This window comes from Coregonus clupeaformis, unplaced genomic scaffold (assembly GCF_020615455.1).
Source record: "Coregonus clupeaformis isolate EN_2021a unplaced genomic scaffold, ASM2061545v1 scaf1157, whole genome shotgun sequence".
NCBI classification, from domain to species: Eukaryota; Metazoa; Chordata; class Actinopteri; order Salmoniformes; family Salmonidae; genus Coregonus; species Coregonus clupeaformis.
The window spans coordinates 28,987-45,000 of NW_025534611.1; the positions used below are offsets into that span (position 1 = coordinate 28,987).

Sequence of the window (16,014 nt, forward strand, 5' to 3'; positions counted from 1 at the left end):
CTCCTTCAGACAACAACAGACACACACTTACTCCTTCCAGACAACAACAGACACACACTACTCCTTTAGACAACAACAGACACACACTACTCCTTCAGACAACAACAGACACACACTACTCCTTTAGACAACAACAGACACACACTACACGCTTACTCCTTACCGTGAAAATCTGACAGGAGAAAGCCATCTGACTTCTGACTATCCTAGCTCCTCACCATGTAAAACTGTCATCGTCATCCATACCATACATTCTGATATAAAAACCTCTCTTTTTGTCAATCCACTCATCCCAAAGAGAAATAGTTTAATCTATTAATTTAAGATCAGGTTTACATCGAAACCGTAATGTTAGCTAAATTGTTTTGATTGTAAATCCAGGAAATAATTAAAGACACAGAATTTGAGGACGAAGTGACAAGGACAACTGTACTCTAATTGTTTGAAATCAGTGGACCCAACATGAATATGAAATATGCACACAGGAAAAAATGGAATTGTTTATACAATGGAGCATTCAAATACTAGCCCCACTGCCAGTGGGGCAACCCTAGCTTTTTTCTGATTGGTCAATTCTTGGTGGGAATACAGTCTGTTTATTGGCTAGCCATAGCAATTCTTCAAATTGTGGTAGCGCACAGCAATGTGATTGGTTGTCTAATATTCATATTGCAATATCCATAAAAATAAATACAGTTTTACAGTTCACGCAGTTGTTTCATTCTGTTTTTATTACCTAAACATTTTTTATTTCATTTTAGCCCCTTTGTTGACAATTATTAGATTTGTGCATTCATTGAGTTATTGCATTAATACAGTTTAAACAGTAGTTGTTTGGGGAAGTTTGAAACTTAAAAGTGGAATATTGGAATATGTCTGACAAGAGGAACAGTCCAGCGTGAAAACACACACCCACACCCACACAGCTTCCTGCATTATACAGATGCACTGCTACAGCTTCACCTAGAGGGGGCGACAGAAACAAACAGATTTAGGAGACAGGACAAACACGACCAATGAAGGACAACACACCTTATCTGTAAGACTCTCCTGACGTAGCTGTCCCCATAGAGTCACTGTTAACCAGAAACTGACTGGCCTTAGGACAGCTCGGGGCCGGATGGGCTGGTCCCATCTTTAAGATCAGTGGGCCGGTCTAAATTGTTAGTTTTTTTTAACAGAATAACCTTTTTTTTTTTTGGTGAGGGGGGTTTGGGCCTCAAGGAAAATAATGGGCCAGTGTGTTAGAAAATAAATGTAAAATGTCACTCACCCTAACGTCAGATCCAGACTCCACAGACCACACAAGGATGGGTTGGTCCTCCACTTCCTCCCCGTCACCAGTGGGAAACCAACTAGGATAATATTACACAGACGGATTAGATCACATCAGATAGAGATTCATTTATTGAATTTATTTGATATTTAAAAGTATTAGGATGCTCCAGCCGGAGACAACATTACATATGACCTCAGTTGTATTACACTGTCAGCTAGTAATACAGAGATGAACATCACAGAGACATTTAACATTAATACAGAGATGAACATCACAGAGACATTTAACATTAATACAGAGATGAACATCACAGAGACATTTAACATAAATACAGAGATGAACATCACAGAGACATTTAACATGAATACAGAGATGAACATCACAGAGACATTTAACATTAATACAGAGATTAACATCACAGAGACATTTAACATTAATACAGAGATGAACATCACAGAGACATTTAACATTAATACAGAGATGAACATCACAGAGACATTTAACATTAATACAGAGATGAACATCACAGAGACATTTAACATTAATACAGAGATGAACATCACAGAGACATTTAACATGAATACAGAGATGAACATCACAGAGACATTTAACATTAATACAGAGATGAACATCACAGAGACGTTTAACATTAATACAGAGATGAACATCACAGAGACATTTAACATTAATACAGAGATCACCTGGTTAATGCGATACCCATGTTCTACTGTAGAGTTTTAGCGTGACTTTTATTTAAGTTCCTAGCCTGAAATCCAGACCTGTTTTGTGCTAACATCCCAGCTAGCACATAACGTTCTGAGAGATCCATTTTTCCTTAGAGCTTGATGGGAGCATGTTTGTCCTGTGGTTATTTTGCCTATAACCTTTCCACCATATTTGCATCACGCCACACCATACTCACTACTGTATCCTCTCACCCTCCTCTTTTTTTGCTGTTTTGACTTAACAACAACAACAAAAAAATCCCCAGTGCTGAGCTTGTAGTGGTAGTGTAACTGGCATGTAACGTTTGCTAATGTTTCATCCCCTCTCGACTGAAGTTCTGTCTGAAGTGAATGAACTAGCTAGCTATCTAGCTAGTAGCTACCACAGCCAGTTCAGCTCTAGCCTCTAGCTATCTAGCTAGTAGCTACCACAGCCAGTTCAGCTCTAGCCTCTAGCTATCTAGCTAGTAGCTACCACAGCCAGTTCAGCTCTAGCCTCTAGCTATCTAGCTAGTAGCTACCACAGCCAGTTCAGCTCTAGCCTCTAGCTATCTAGCTAGTAGCTACCACAGCCAGTTCAGCTCTAGCCTCTAGCTATCTAGCTAGTAGCTACCACAGCCAGTTCAGCTCTAGCCTCTAGCTATCTAGCTAGTAGCTACCACAGCCAGTTCAGCTCTAGCCTCTAGCTATCTAGCTAGTAGCTACCACAGCCAGTTCAGCTCTAGCCTCTAGCTATCTAGCTAGTAGCTACCACAGCCAGTTCAGCTCTAGCCTCTAGCTATCTAGCTAGTAGCTACCACAGCCAGTTCAGCTCTAGCCTCTAGCTATCTAGCTAGTAGCTACCACAGCCAGTTCAGCTCTAGCCTCTAGCTATCTGGCTAGTAGCTACCACAGCCAGTTCAGCTCTAGCCTCTAGCTATCTGGCTAGTAGCTACCACAGCCAGTTCAGCTCTAGCCTCTAGCTATCTAGCTAGTAGCTACCACAGCCAGTTCAGCTCTAGCCTCTAGCTATCTGTCAGGTAGCAGTATCTAACAGCTGTTGTGTTCATGTAAATGTTTTGTAGCCTTGTTTTTTCCCGTTTCAACAGAAGTAAATTAACTTGGCTCGCTTTCACCTGTTGATGTACCATTAGAGCTAGCCAAAAGTTGGCTAACAATAGCTATTATTTTAGCCTCAATCACACTAGTAGACCTGAATCAAAATGATGAAACCATCGGCCAAACTAATCTGACCTTTTTTTGACAGCGCACTGTGAGTTTTTATTAGAGTCAGTATACTGTAGTAATGTTACTTTATTGATCTGTCAGTTTCCCTAGTTAATTCCCTACTTTTCACACTGACACAGTATAAACAGCTCTTCAGGCTTCACTGTCATGGTGCACAGTCAGTACACAACACTATGATCATCATGTCTTAGCAGGATCAGATGGTGACCGGTGTCCCAGCAGGGTCAGACAGCCAGGGAAGACCAGCCTACGGAGATCAGGTGAATTTTGCAGTATATTATAACAATCAGTGAATGGATACAAAGTGCCATCTTGAGTTGATGGGTTGGCTACAGACTGGGATCTGGGAATAATGGTCATTTCAATTATTGAACCATTGTTTCCATTCTTGGCTAATATAATGTATAAATGTACACCAAGGTAATTATTTGTCTTGCCTCATCTGAGCAGGATCAGATGGTGACAGGTGTTTCAGCAGGGTCAGGCAACCAGGGAAGACCAGTCTGTGACTGCACTGAGGAGCCAGGGGAAGACCAGTCTGTGACTGCACTGAGGATCCAGAGAAACCAGCCTGTGACTGCACTGAGGATCCAGGAAAGACCAGTCTGTGACTGCACTGAGGAGCCAGGGAAGACCAGTCTGTGACTGCACTGAGGATCCAGAGAAACCAGCCTGTGACTGCACTGAGGATCCAGGAAAGACCAGTCTGTGACTGCACTGAGGAGCCAGGGAAGACCAGTCTGTGACTGCACTGAGGATCCAGGGAAACCAGCATGTGACTGCACTGAGGATCCAGGGAAGACAAGTCTATGACTGCACTGAGGATCCAGGATAGACCGGTCTGTGACTGCACTGAGGATCCAGGGAAGACCAGTCTGTGACTGCACTGAGGAGCCAGGGAAGACCAGTCTGTGACTGCACTGAGGATCCAGGGAAGACCATTCTGTGACTGCACTGAGGATCCAGGGAAGACCAGTCTTTGACTGCACTGAGGATCCAGGGAAGACCATTCTGTGACTGCACTAATTAGCCAGGGAAGACCAGTCTGTGACTGCACTGAGGATCCAGGGAAGACCATTCTGTGACTGCACTGAGGATCCAGGGAAGACCAGTCTTTGACTGCACTGAGGATCCAGGGAAGACCAGCCTGTGACTGCACTGAGGATCCAGGGAAGAGAAGTCTGTGACTGCACTGAGGATCCAGGGAAGACCAGTCTGTGACTGCAGAAATGTCAAGTTATGTACAGTGGCTTGCAAAAGTATTCACCTCCCTTGGCATTTTTCCTATTTTGTTGCCTTACAACCTGGAATTAAAATGGATTTTGGGGGGGGGGGTTGTATCATTTGATTTACACAACATGCCTACCACTTTGAAGATGCTAAATATATAGTGAAACAAACAAGTAATAAGACAAAAAAACAGAACTTGAGCGTGCATAACTATTCACCCCCCCAAAGTCAATACTTTGTAGAGCCACCTTTTGCAGCAATTACAGCTGCAAGTCTCTTGGGGTATGTCTCTATAAGCTTGGCACATCTAGCCACTGGGATTTTTGCCCATTCTTCAAGGCAAAACTGCTCCAGGTCCTTCAAGTAGGATGGGTTCCGCTGGTGTACAGCAATCTTTAAGTCATACCACAGATTCTCAATTGGATTGAGGTCTGGGCTTTGACTAGGCCATTCCAAGACATTTAAATATTTCCCCTTAAACCACTCGAGTGCTGCTTTAGCAGTATGCTTAGGGTCATTTTCCTGCTGGAAGGTGAACCTCCATCCCAGTCTCAAATCTCTGGAAGACTGAAACAGGTTTCCCTCAAGAATTTCCCTGTATTTAGCGCCATCCATCTTTCCTTCAATTCTCATCAATTTCCCAGTCCCTGTCGACGACAGTCCCTGTCAGACATAGCGTTTTCCTTGATGGCTAAAAAGCTCAATTTTAGTCTCATCTGACCAGAGTACAGTTTAAGTCGGAAGTTTACATACACTTAGGTTGGAGTCATTAAAACTCATTTTTCAACCACTCCACAAATGTCTTGTTAACAAACTAAAGTTTTGGCAAGTCGGTTAGGACATCTACTTTGTGCGTGACACAAGTAATTTTTCTAACAATTGTTTACAGACAGATTATTTCATTTATAATTCACTGTATCACAATTCCAGTGGGTCAGAAGTTTGCATACACTAAGTTGACTGTGCCTTTAAACAGCTTGGAAAATTCCAGAAAATGATGTCATGGCTTTAGAAGCTTCTGATAGGCTAATTGACATCATACGAGTCACTTGGAGGTGTACCTGTGGATGTATTTCAAGGCCTACCTTCAAACTCAGTGCCTCTTTGCTTGACATCATGGGAAAATCAAAAGAAAATCAACCACTTCTACATGAATGTCGATGCTACCATGATTAAGGATAATCCTGAATGAATCGTGAATAATGATGAGTGAGAAAGTTACAGACCCACAAATATCATAACCCCCAAGACATGCTAACCTCTCACCGTTACAATAACAGGGGGAGGTTAGCATTTTATATCATACCCCCAAGACATGCTAACCTCTCACCGTTACAATAACAGGGTAGGTTAGCATTTTATATCATACCCCCAAGACATGCTAACCTCTCACCGTTACAATAACAGGGTAGGTTAGCATTTTTGAGGGGGTTATGATATTTGTGCAGCTCTAACTTTCTCACTCATCATTATTCACGATTCATTCAGGATTATCCATAATCATGGTAGCATCCACATTCATGTAGAAGTGTTTAGAAACATATTTACAATAAAAGTGACTCCAAAGGGAAATATTAGATTGTTTAATTTCCTGGATTTCTACACAATCAATCAGAGGGAGGACCCCAGACCCCCCGCCAGCTTATGTCCCCCCCCCACTTCTAAAACCAAAGTTGCGTCCCTGGTCCTATCTGTGCTTGGAGTTTAAAAAAAGTTCACCCCAAATAAGCTAACAGTGTTATTAAAAGTCTTACTGAAACATTCAGTGAACGTTTTAAGGAAGTTGTTAAAATACTTCAAATAACCTATAATTTCTGTTCTCAGAGCGTTAATAAAACCTCCCAGGAAAACTTTCAGGGAACCATAGTAAGATGTTCTCAGAACCTACCTTCAACCTAAAACTTAACGTTACCAGAACAGGCAAGGTTTTCACTTCCGTTCTCAGAACGTTTAAATAACCTTAAATTTTACCGGTCAGTAAAGTCATGGCTTCGTCCCCAGAACCAATGGTAAATCAAAAATGTAAGTTCCCACAACTTTCAACAAACCAAATGCGCTAGTTGGGATTCCACTTCCTGTACTCCGTGTCATATGCCAAGTTATACAGTGGGGAAAAAAAGTATTTAGTCAGCCACCAATTGTGCAAGTTCTCCAACTTAAAAAGATGAGAGAGGCCAGTAATTTTCATCATAGGTACACGTCAACTATGACAGACAAATTGAGAATTTTTTTTCTCCAGAAAATCACATTGTAGGATTTTTTATGAATTTATTTGCAAATTATGGTGGAAAATAAGTATTTGGTCACCTACAAACAAGCAAGATTTCTGGCTCTCACAGACCTGTAACTTCTTCTTTAAGAGGCTCCTCTGTCCTCCACTTGTTACCTGTATTAATGGCACCTGTTTGAACTTGTTATCAGTATAAAAGACACCTGTCCACAACCTCAAACAGTCACACTCCAAACTCCACTATGGCCAAGACCAAAGAGCTGTCAAAGGACACCAGAAACAAAATTGTAGACCTGCACCAGGCTGGGAAGACTGAATCTGCAATAGGTAAGCAGCTTGGTTTGAAGAAATCAACTGTGGGAGCAATTGTTAGGAAATGGAAGACAAGACCACTGATAATCTCCCTCGATCTGGGGCTCCACACAAGATCTCACCCCGTGGGGTCAAAATGATCACAAGAACGGTGAGCAAAAATCCCAGAACCACACGGGGGACCTAGTGAATGACCTGCAGAGAGCTGGGACCAAAGTAACAAAGCCTACCATCAGTAACACACTACGCCGCCAGGGACTCAAATCCTGCAGTGCCAGACGTGTCCCCCTGTTTAAGCCAGTACATGTCCAGGCCCGTCTGAAGTTTGCTAGAGTGCATTTGGATGATCCAGAAGAGGATTGGGAGAATGTCATATGGTCAGATGAAACCAAAATATAACTTTTTGGTAAAAACTCAACTCGTCGTGTTTGGAGGACAAAGAATGCTGAGTTGCATCCAAAGAACACCATACCTACTGTGAAGCATGGGGGTGGAAACATCATGCTTTGGGGCTGTTTTTCTGCAAAGGGACCAGGACGATTGATCCGTGTAAAGGAAAGAATGAATGGGGCCATGTATCGTGAGATTTTGAGTGAAAACCTCCTTCCATCAGCAAGGGCATTGAAGATGAAACGTGGCTGGGTCTTTCAGCATGACAATGATCCCAAACACACCGCCCGGGCAACGAAGGAGTGGCTTCGTAAGAAGCATTTCAAGGTCCTGGAGTGGCCTAGCCAGTCTCCAGATCTCAACCCCATAGAAAATCTTTGGAGGGAGTTGAAAGTCCGTGTTGCCCAGCGACAGCCCCAAAACATCACTGCTCTAGAGGAGATCTGCATGGAGGAATGGGCCAAAATACCAGCAACAGTGTGTGAAAACCTTGTGAAGACTTACAGAAAACGTTTGACCTGTGTCATTGCCAACAAAGGGTATATAACAAAGTATTGAGAAACTTTTGTTATTGACCAAATACTTATTTTCCACCATAATTTGCAAATAAATTCATTAGAAATCCTACAATGTGATTCTCTGGATTTTTTTTTCTAATTTTGTCTGTCATAGTTGACAGTTGACCTATGATGAAAATTACAGGCCTCTCTCATCTTTTTAAGTGGGAGAACTTGCACAATTGGTGGCTGACTAAATACTTTTTTCCCCCACTGTATTTCGCATGACAAGGAGTGGCAAGGAGTAGAATGTTATCACAAAGTAGACTGGTACCCAGGCTAAGAAGATCCCGTAGGGTTGACAGCCTGTTTTGCGAGGGAGACCTGGCAAGACTTGGATAGCAGGACCAGGCTAACTGTAGACTTACAGTAGTTAGCAGGACCTGGCTAACTGTATACTAAGATAACAGGACCAGGCTAACTGTAGACTTAGTTAGCAGGACCAGGCTAACTGTAGACTTAGTTAGCAGGACCTGGCTAACTGTAGACTTAAATAGCAGGACCAGGCTAACTGTAGACTTAAATAGCAGGACCAGGCTAACTGCATACCTAAGTTAGGCTAACTGTAGACCTAAGTTAGGCTAACTTTACCTGGAGGTGAAGAGAGCCTTCTCGTTGATCATCTGGACTCTGAAGATGTTGACAGCATTATAGACGTCTATCACATCCTGGTACTTCTCCAGTAGAGGCCTGGAGAGAGAGACAGGTTAGAAAAGTGTCACTCCACAATATTACCACACAAGATTAAACACAACAATGTGGAGTTGAGACGTTATAAACCTCCATAGGCAATCAATGTCATCAATATCAATCAGCATACATTACATCATCAATATCAATCAGTATACATTATATTGTATCAGTTGTAATACATTATAATATCCTCAAGATACCTGTAATATGACCCTGACTTGTCCTTCTGGTTCCTCTGGTCTGACTGGTCTGACTTCATGTCCTCTCCCCCCCACTGGTAGCAGGGGCAGGGGAAGAGGCTTAGCCAGGGGTAGAGGCAGGGCCTGGGGCCTGGTCTGGTCCTCTCTCCCAGGGGCAGGTGCTGTGCCAGGTAAGGTCTGAGCAGGGCTCTGGGCAGCAGAGACACCAGCCAGTAGATGGGCTCCTCATTCACTATGTCATGGAAGCTCTGGAGGTACTGACGCTACGGCTGCAGAGGGCTGGATGGAGGACAGGTTCTGTAGGCAGGAGGAGGAGGAGGAGGAGGAGGAGGAGGAAAAGGAGGAGGAAAATCTAATTACATTTTATTTGTCACTAGCTGAATATAACTGGTGTAGACTTGAAATGTTTACGAGCCCTTTTAAATAATAATACAAATAAAAGTAACAGGAGGAATAAAACAAATACTCAACAATGGATCCATATACAGGGAGTACCAGTACCAGATCAATGTGGAGCTATATACAGGGAGTACCAGTACCAGATCAATGTGGAGCTATATACAGGGAGTACCAGATCAATGTTGAGCTATATATAGGGAGTACCAGAACCAGATCAATGTGGAGCTATATACAGGAAGCACCAGTACCAGATCAATGTGGAGCTATATACAGGGAGTACCAGGACCAGATCAATGTGGAGCTACATACAGGGAGTACCAGTACCAGATCAATGTGGAGCTATATACAGGGAGTACCAGAACCAGATCAATGTGGAGCTATATACAGGGAGTACAAGTACCAGATCAATTTGGAGCTATATACAGGGAGTACAAGTACCAGATCAATGTGGAGCTATATACAGGGAGTACCAGATCAATGTGGAGCTATATACAGGGAGTACCAGTACCAGATCAATGTGGAGCTATATACAGGGAGTACCAATACCAGATAAATGTGGAGCTATATACAGGGAGTACCAGTACCAGATCAATGTGGAGCTAAATACAGGAAGTACCAGTACCAGATCAATGTGGAGCTATATACAGGGAGTACCAATACCAGATAAATGTGGAGCTATATACAGGGAGTACCAGTACCAGATCAATGTGGAGCTATATACAGGAAGTACCAGATCAATGTGGAGCTATATACAGGAAGTACCAATACCAGATAAATGTGGAGCTATATACAGGGAGTACAAGTACCAGATCAATATGGTGCTAAATACAGGAAGTACCAGTACCAGATCAATGTGGAGCTATATACAGGAAGTACCAATACCAGATAAATGTGGAGCTATATACAGGGACTACCAGTACCAGATCAATGTGGAGCTATATACAGGGAGTACCAGATCAATGTGGAGCTATATACAGGGAGTACCAGTACCAGATCAATGTGGAGCTATAAACAGGAAGTACCAGTACCAGATAAATGTGGAGATATATACAGGGAGTACCAAAATAATTTGGAGTATATACAGGAATTCCAGTACCAGATCAATGTGGAGCTATATACAGGGAGTACCAGTACCAGATCAATGAGGAGCTATATACAGGGAGTACCAGTACCAGATCAATGTGGAGCTATATACAGGGAGTACCAGTACCAGATCAATGTGGAGCTATATACAGGGAGTACCAGTACCAGATCAATGTGGAGCTATATACAGGAAGTACCAGATCAATGTGGAGCTATATACAGGGAGTACCAGTCCCAGATCAATGTGGAGCTATATACAGGGAGTACCAGATCAATGTGGAGCTATATACAGGGAGTACCAGTACCAGATCAATGTGGAGCTATATACAGGGAGTACCAGTACCAGATCAATGTGGAGCTATAAACAGGAAGTACCAGTACCAGATAAATGTGGAGCTATATACAGGGAGTACCAAAATAATTTGGAGCTATATACAGGAAGTACCAGTACCAGATCAATGTGGAGCTATATACAGGGAGTACCAGTACCAGATCAATGTGGAGCTAAATACAGGAAGTACCAGTACCAGATCAATGTGGAGCTATATACAGGAAGTACCAATACCAGATAAATGTGGAGCTATATACAGGGAGTACCAGTACCAGATCAATGTGGAGCTATATACAGGAAGTACCAATACCAGATAAATGTGGAGCTATATACAGGGAGTACAAGTACCAGATCAATGTGGAGCTAAATACAGGAAGTACCAGTACCAGATCAATGTGGAGCTATATACAGGAAGTACCAATACCAGATAAATGTGGAGCTATATACAGGGACTACCAGTACCAGATCAATGTGGAGCTATAAACAGGAAGTACCAGTACCAGATAAATGTGGAGCTATATACAGGGAGTACCAAAATAATTTGGAGCTATATACAGGAAGTACCAGTACCAGATCAATGTGGAGCTATATACAGGGAGTACCAGTACCAGATCAATGTGGAGCTATATACAGGGAGTACCAGTACCAGATCAATGTGGAGCTATATACAGGGAGTACCAGTACCAGATCAATGTGGAGCTATATACAGGGAGTACCAGTACCAGATCAATGTGGAGCTATATACAGGAAGTACCAGATCAATGTGGAGCTATATACAGGGAGTACCAGTCCCAGATCAATGTGGAGCTATATACAGGAGTACCAGATCAATGTGGAGCTAAATACAGGGAGTACCAGTACCAGATCAATGTGGAGCTATATACAGGGAGTACCAGTACCAGATCAATGTGGAGCTATAAACAGGAAGTACCAGTACCAGATAAATGTGGAGCTATATACAGGGAGTACCAGTACCAGATCAATGTGGAGCTATATACAGGGGAGTACCAGTACCAGATCAATGTGGAGCTATTTACAGGGAGTACCAGTACCAGATCAATGTGGAGCTATATACAGGAAGTACCAGATCAATGTGGAGCTATATACAGGGAGTACCAGTACCAGATCAATGTGGAGCTATATACAGGGAGTACCAGTCCCAGATCAATGTGGAGCTATATACAGGGAGTACCAGTACCAGATCAATGTGGAGCTATATACAGGGAGTACCAGTACCAGATCAATGTGGATCTATTGTGACGCCCCTCCCACTCTTTCTGCCTTCTTCTCTCTCTTTGCTCTTGTTTCCTTATTAGGATGCCGGTGGGGCGGAGTTGTGAGGCGTCAGCTACATGGGAAACACCTGGGCCGGGTGTGTCCCAGCATAAATGGACCTCTTCCACATTCATTGAGGAGACTTTCTCCAGGCAGATGCTTTGACTGATTTTTGTTGTGGTATTTTTGTGGCTTTTTGGTTGTTTGCGTTGGCACCTTTCAACACCTTGCATTATTACATTTATGCATGCAAAACACTCACTTACACTACTGATTACTGATTACACACGCCATTGTTATTTGATTTAGTTTACTTTAGCTAATAAATATATACTTTGGGTATTCCTTGTCTCCACGTGTCTCCCCTTTTGTTACGAACTTGAGCCGGTTCGTGACACTATATACAGGGAGTACCAGTACCAGATCAATTTGGAGCTATATACAGGGAGTACCAGTACCAGATCAATGTGGAGCTATATACAGGGAGTACCAGTACCAGATCAATGTGGAGCTATATACAGGGAGTACCAGTACCAGATCAATGTGGAGCTATATACAGGGAGTACCAGTACCAGATCAATGTGGAGCTAGATACAGGGAGTACCAGTCCCAGATCAATGTGGAGCTATATACAGGGAGTACCAGTACCAGATCAATGTGGAGCTATATACAGGGAGTACTAATTTATTGCTACTTTGCAACTACTTAGCATGTTAGCTAACCCTTCCCCTAACCCTAACCTTAACCCTTTTAGATAACCAAAAAAAAGAACAAAAAAAAGAAGCCACTACTAAAGGACACCAATAAGAAAAGAGACTTGCTTGGGCCAAGAAACACGAGCAATGGACATTAGACCGATGGAAATCTGTCCCTTGGTCTGATGAGTCCAAATGTGAGATTTTTGGTTCCAACCGCCATGTCTTTGATCTCTGCATGTGTGGTTCCCACCGTGAAGCATGGAGGAGGAGGTGTGATGGTGTGGGGGTGCTTTGCTGGTGACACTGTCTGTGATTTATTTAGAATTCAAGGCACACTTAACCAGCATGGCTACCACAGCATTCTGCAGCGATACGCCATCCCATCTGGTTTGCGCTTAGTGGGACTATCATTTGTTTTTCAACAGGACAATGACCCAACACACCTCCAGGCTGTGTAAGGGCTATTTGACCAAGAAGGAGAGTGATGGAGTGCTGCATTAGATGACCTGGCCTCCACAATCACCCAACCTCAACCCAATTGAGATGGTTTGGGATGAGTTGGAACTCAGAGTGAAGGAAAAGCAGCCAACAAGTGCTCAGCATATGGGAACTCCTTCAAGACTGTTGGAAAAGCATTCCAGGTGAAGCTGGTTGAGAGAATGCCAAGAGTTAAAATCTTCCTGTCATGTTGTCCGGTGCCAAATTTTCCTTAAGGAAACTCTGAAATGGCATATTGTTTTTATGAAAATGTTAGAATATTGACATGAAAATCTGTCGCCAATTGGATTGAAACCTTGCTATAGACACCCTAAAAGCCAATTTAGCTCAATATTATTTGAATGCTAAATGACTATGAACTGAGCTGAATGAACTAAAGTGAATATTATTTGAATGCTAAAGGGCTATGAAGTGAACTGAATGAACTAAAGGGAATCAAAAAGGGAAAAGAAAGCAGAGATTTTAAACTATTGATTTCCATTTTGGGAGTGGGTCTAAATACACTAAAACCTGAGTAATTGAACTTGAATTCAACCAAAACAAAAATGTTAAATAAGGGTCATTGAAAAAAGTTTATGGAAGGTTTATTGAATTGATAAATCAACTACTACGTTCGTTGTTTTTCTTGCTATAAGTCCTCTTAAATTATATATTAAGATATATTATCTTAAATTGTATATTAAGGGTGATTGTTATAAGTGCTTCTTACCAGGTGTGGTGGAGTTTGGTTCTGGGCCTCCATCAGAGACTCCTGGTAGCGTTGATGTGTTGTCTGGAGAAACAGCATGATGTCTGGGGGACCCTGGACTGTTCTGATCAGCACCTGGCACTCACACACACATTTAGCAGACACTGTTATCCAGAGCAACTTATCTTAAGATAGCTAGGGACGACAACCACCTATCACAGTCATAGAAAGTAAAACTTTACGGTATTAGTTTTATTTAATGTATTTTCCTTTCACCTGCAGCATGGTGATGACTCTGTCCAGGTATAGCGCCTCCTGGTGGCAGAAGTCAGCGTAGCAGCGGGCAGGCAGACGTCTGGTATACATCCCTCTAAGGAAGGCTGAGTAGAGGGTCTCATCTGCTACTCTCTTACTGGTCTCCCACAGGACGTCATAAATACTCACCTCTTCAACCAGTTCTGGGGGGAGGAATAATATAATATAATATGCCATTTAGCAGAAGCTTTTATCCAAAGCGACTTACAGTCATGCGTGCATAAATTTTTTTGTGTATGGGTGGTCCCGGGGATCGAACCCTCTACCTTGGCGTTACAAGCGCCGTGCTCTACCATCTGAGCTACAGAGGACTTTTTTTTTGCTTTGGTGCAGTTTTCATAAGTATGTGGTACATTTTAGCAACTCTTAGTACAAAACTCAAAACAGATAATCAAAAAGGAAGCTGTTTCAAAACTCTAAACACATTTTTCTATTGACTATTACAACACACAAAGTCATACAGTCACTTTACACCAAACTTAATCAGTGTTTCATCTAGACATACATGTTTCACATTGCAAAACATGTTCATATGAAGAACAGACAGGCTTGATGCAAACAAGCGCCTGCTAAACATTGTTTCTTTCAATCATTTAATTTGTTTCATTTGATTGCAGTACACCTACAGAACCAGTCACAAGCTTGGACAAACCTACTCATTGAAGATTTTTATTTTTCTAAACTATTTTCTACATTGTAGAACAATAGTGAAGACATCAAAACTATGAAATAACACATATGGAATCATTCAGCAACCAAAAAAGTGTTAAACAAATCATAATATATTTTAAATTTGAGATTCTTTAAAAAAGCCACCCATTGCCTTGATGACACCTTTGCACACTCTTGGCATTCTCTGTCTAAGGGCTATTTGACCAAGAAGGAGAGTGATGGAGTGCTGTATCAGATGACCTGGCCTCCACAATCACCCGACCTCAACCCAAAATGGCCAGAAACAAATAACTTTCTTCTGAAACTCGTCTGTCTATTCTTGTTCTGAGAAATGAAGGCTATTCCATGCGAGAAATTGCCAAGAAACTGAAGATCTCGTACAATGCTGTGTACTATTCCCTTCCCAGAACAACACAAACTGGCTCTAACCAGAATAGAAAGAGGAGTGGGAGGCCCCGGTGCACAACTGAGCAAGAGGGTGTCTAGTTTGAGAAACAGACACCTCACAGGTCCTCAACTGGCAGCTTCATTAAATAGTACCCACAAAACACCAGCCTCAACATCAACAGTGAAGAGGAGACTCTGTGATGTTGACCTTCTAGGCAGAGTTGCAAAGAAAAAGCCATATCTCAGACTGCCCATCTTAAACTTTTATTTTTATTGGCCCGTCTGAGATATGGCTTTTCTTTGCAAATTTCCATGAAGAAAAACTGGGGGTTGCTTTACCTCTTTACAAGTATTTTTGTGGCAGTGGAAGACATTTTGAAACGCTTTACTTAAGCGAAGTAGTGAAATATAGTCAAAAGTTTAAAAATATATTCCAATATCTGGTCTGATTACTTTGATAGACTACTATATGAACCTTATTACTTTGGAGTGTGGGGCAGTTAGATCACATCTTTCATCACTAACAACTACAGTCACACTACTACACTTTCACTCATAAGGAATTAGTAAAGTTTTAGGATATTATTTGGGGAAGAACTATGATGGTGCACCTAGTGGAAGTAGTTTAGAAGTTTGTTAGTGTTACATTTGGTTTAGTAGAGGGAGTGACCGTTGTAAAACTAGTTGATGGTAGCCGTCAGTGGGTTGTTGTAGTAGTAGTAGTAAATAGCCCAGGCTATTTTAGATAGGTAGGTCATGGGTTAGCTATAGTAAGTGGGGTCGCTATCGTAGCGTGGCTAGCGTGGGGGGTTGTTATAGAGGGTA

At 42.2% G+C, this 16,014-nt stretch overlaps 1 protein-coding gene across 1 annotated transcript in view; it reads right to left on the bottom strand.

Moving 5' to 3' along the window:
• Positions 1-951: 951 nt before the first annotated feature.
• LOC121556395 overlaps positions 952-16,014 on the bottom strand; it is a 58,570-nt gene continuing 43,507 nt past the window's right edge. The window contains exons 8-14 of the mRNA XM_045217635.1: positions 14,092-14,273; positions 13,837-13,950; positions 9,106-9,140; positions 8,844-9,032; positions 8,542-8,640; positions 1,274-1,355; positions 952-963 (exon numbers count right to left, since the gene is read on the bottom strand). Coding sequence (XP_045073570.1) covers positions 952-963; positions 1,274-1,355; positions 8,542-8,640; positions 8,844-9,032; positions 9,106-9,140; positions 13,837-13,950; positions 14,092-14,273 — 713 coding nt within the window. The remainder of the gene's footprint in view (positions 964-1,273; positions 1,356-8,541; positions 8,641-8,843; positions 9,033-9,105; positions 9,141-13,836; positions 13,951-14,091; positions 14,274-16,014) is intronic.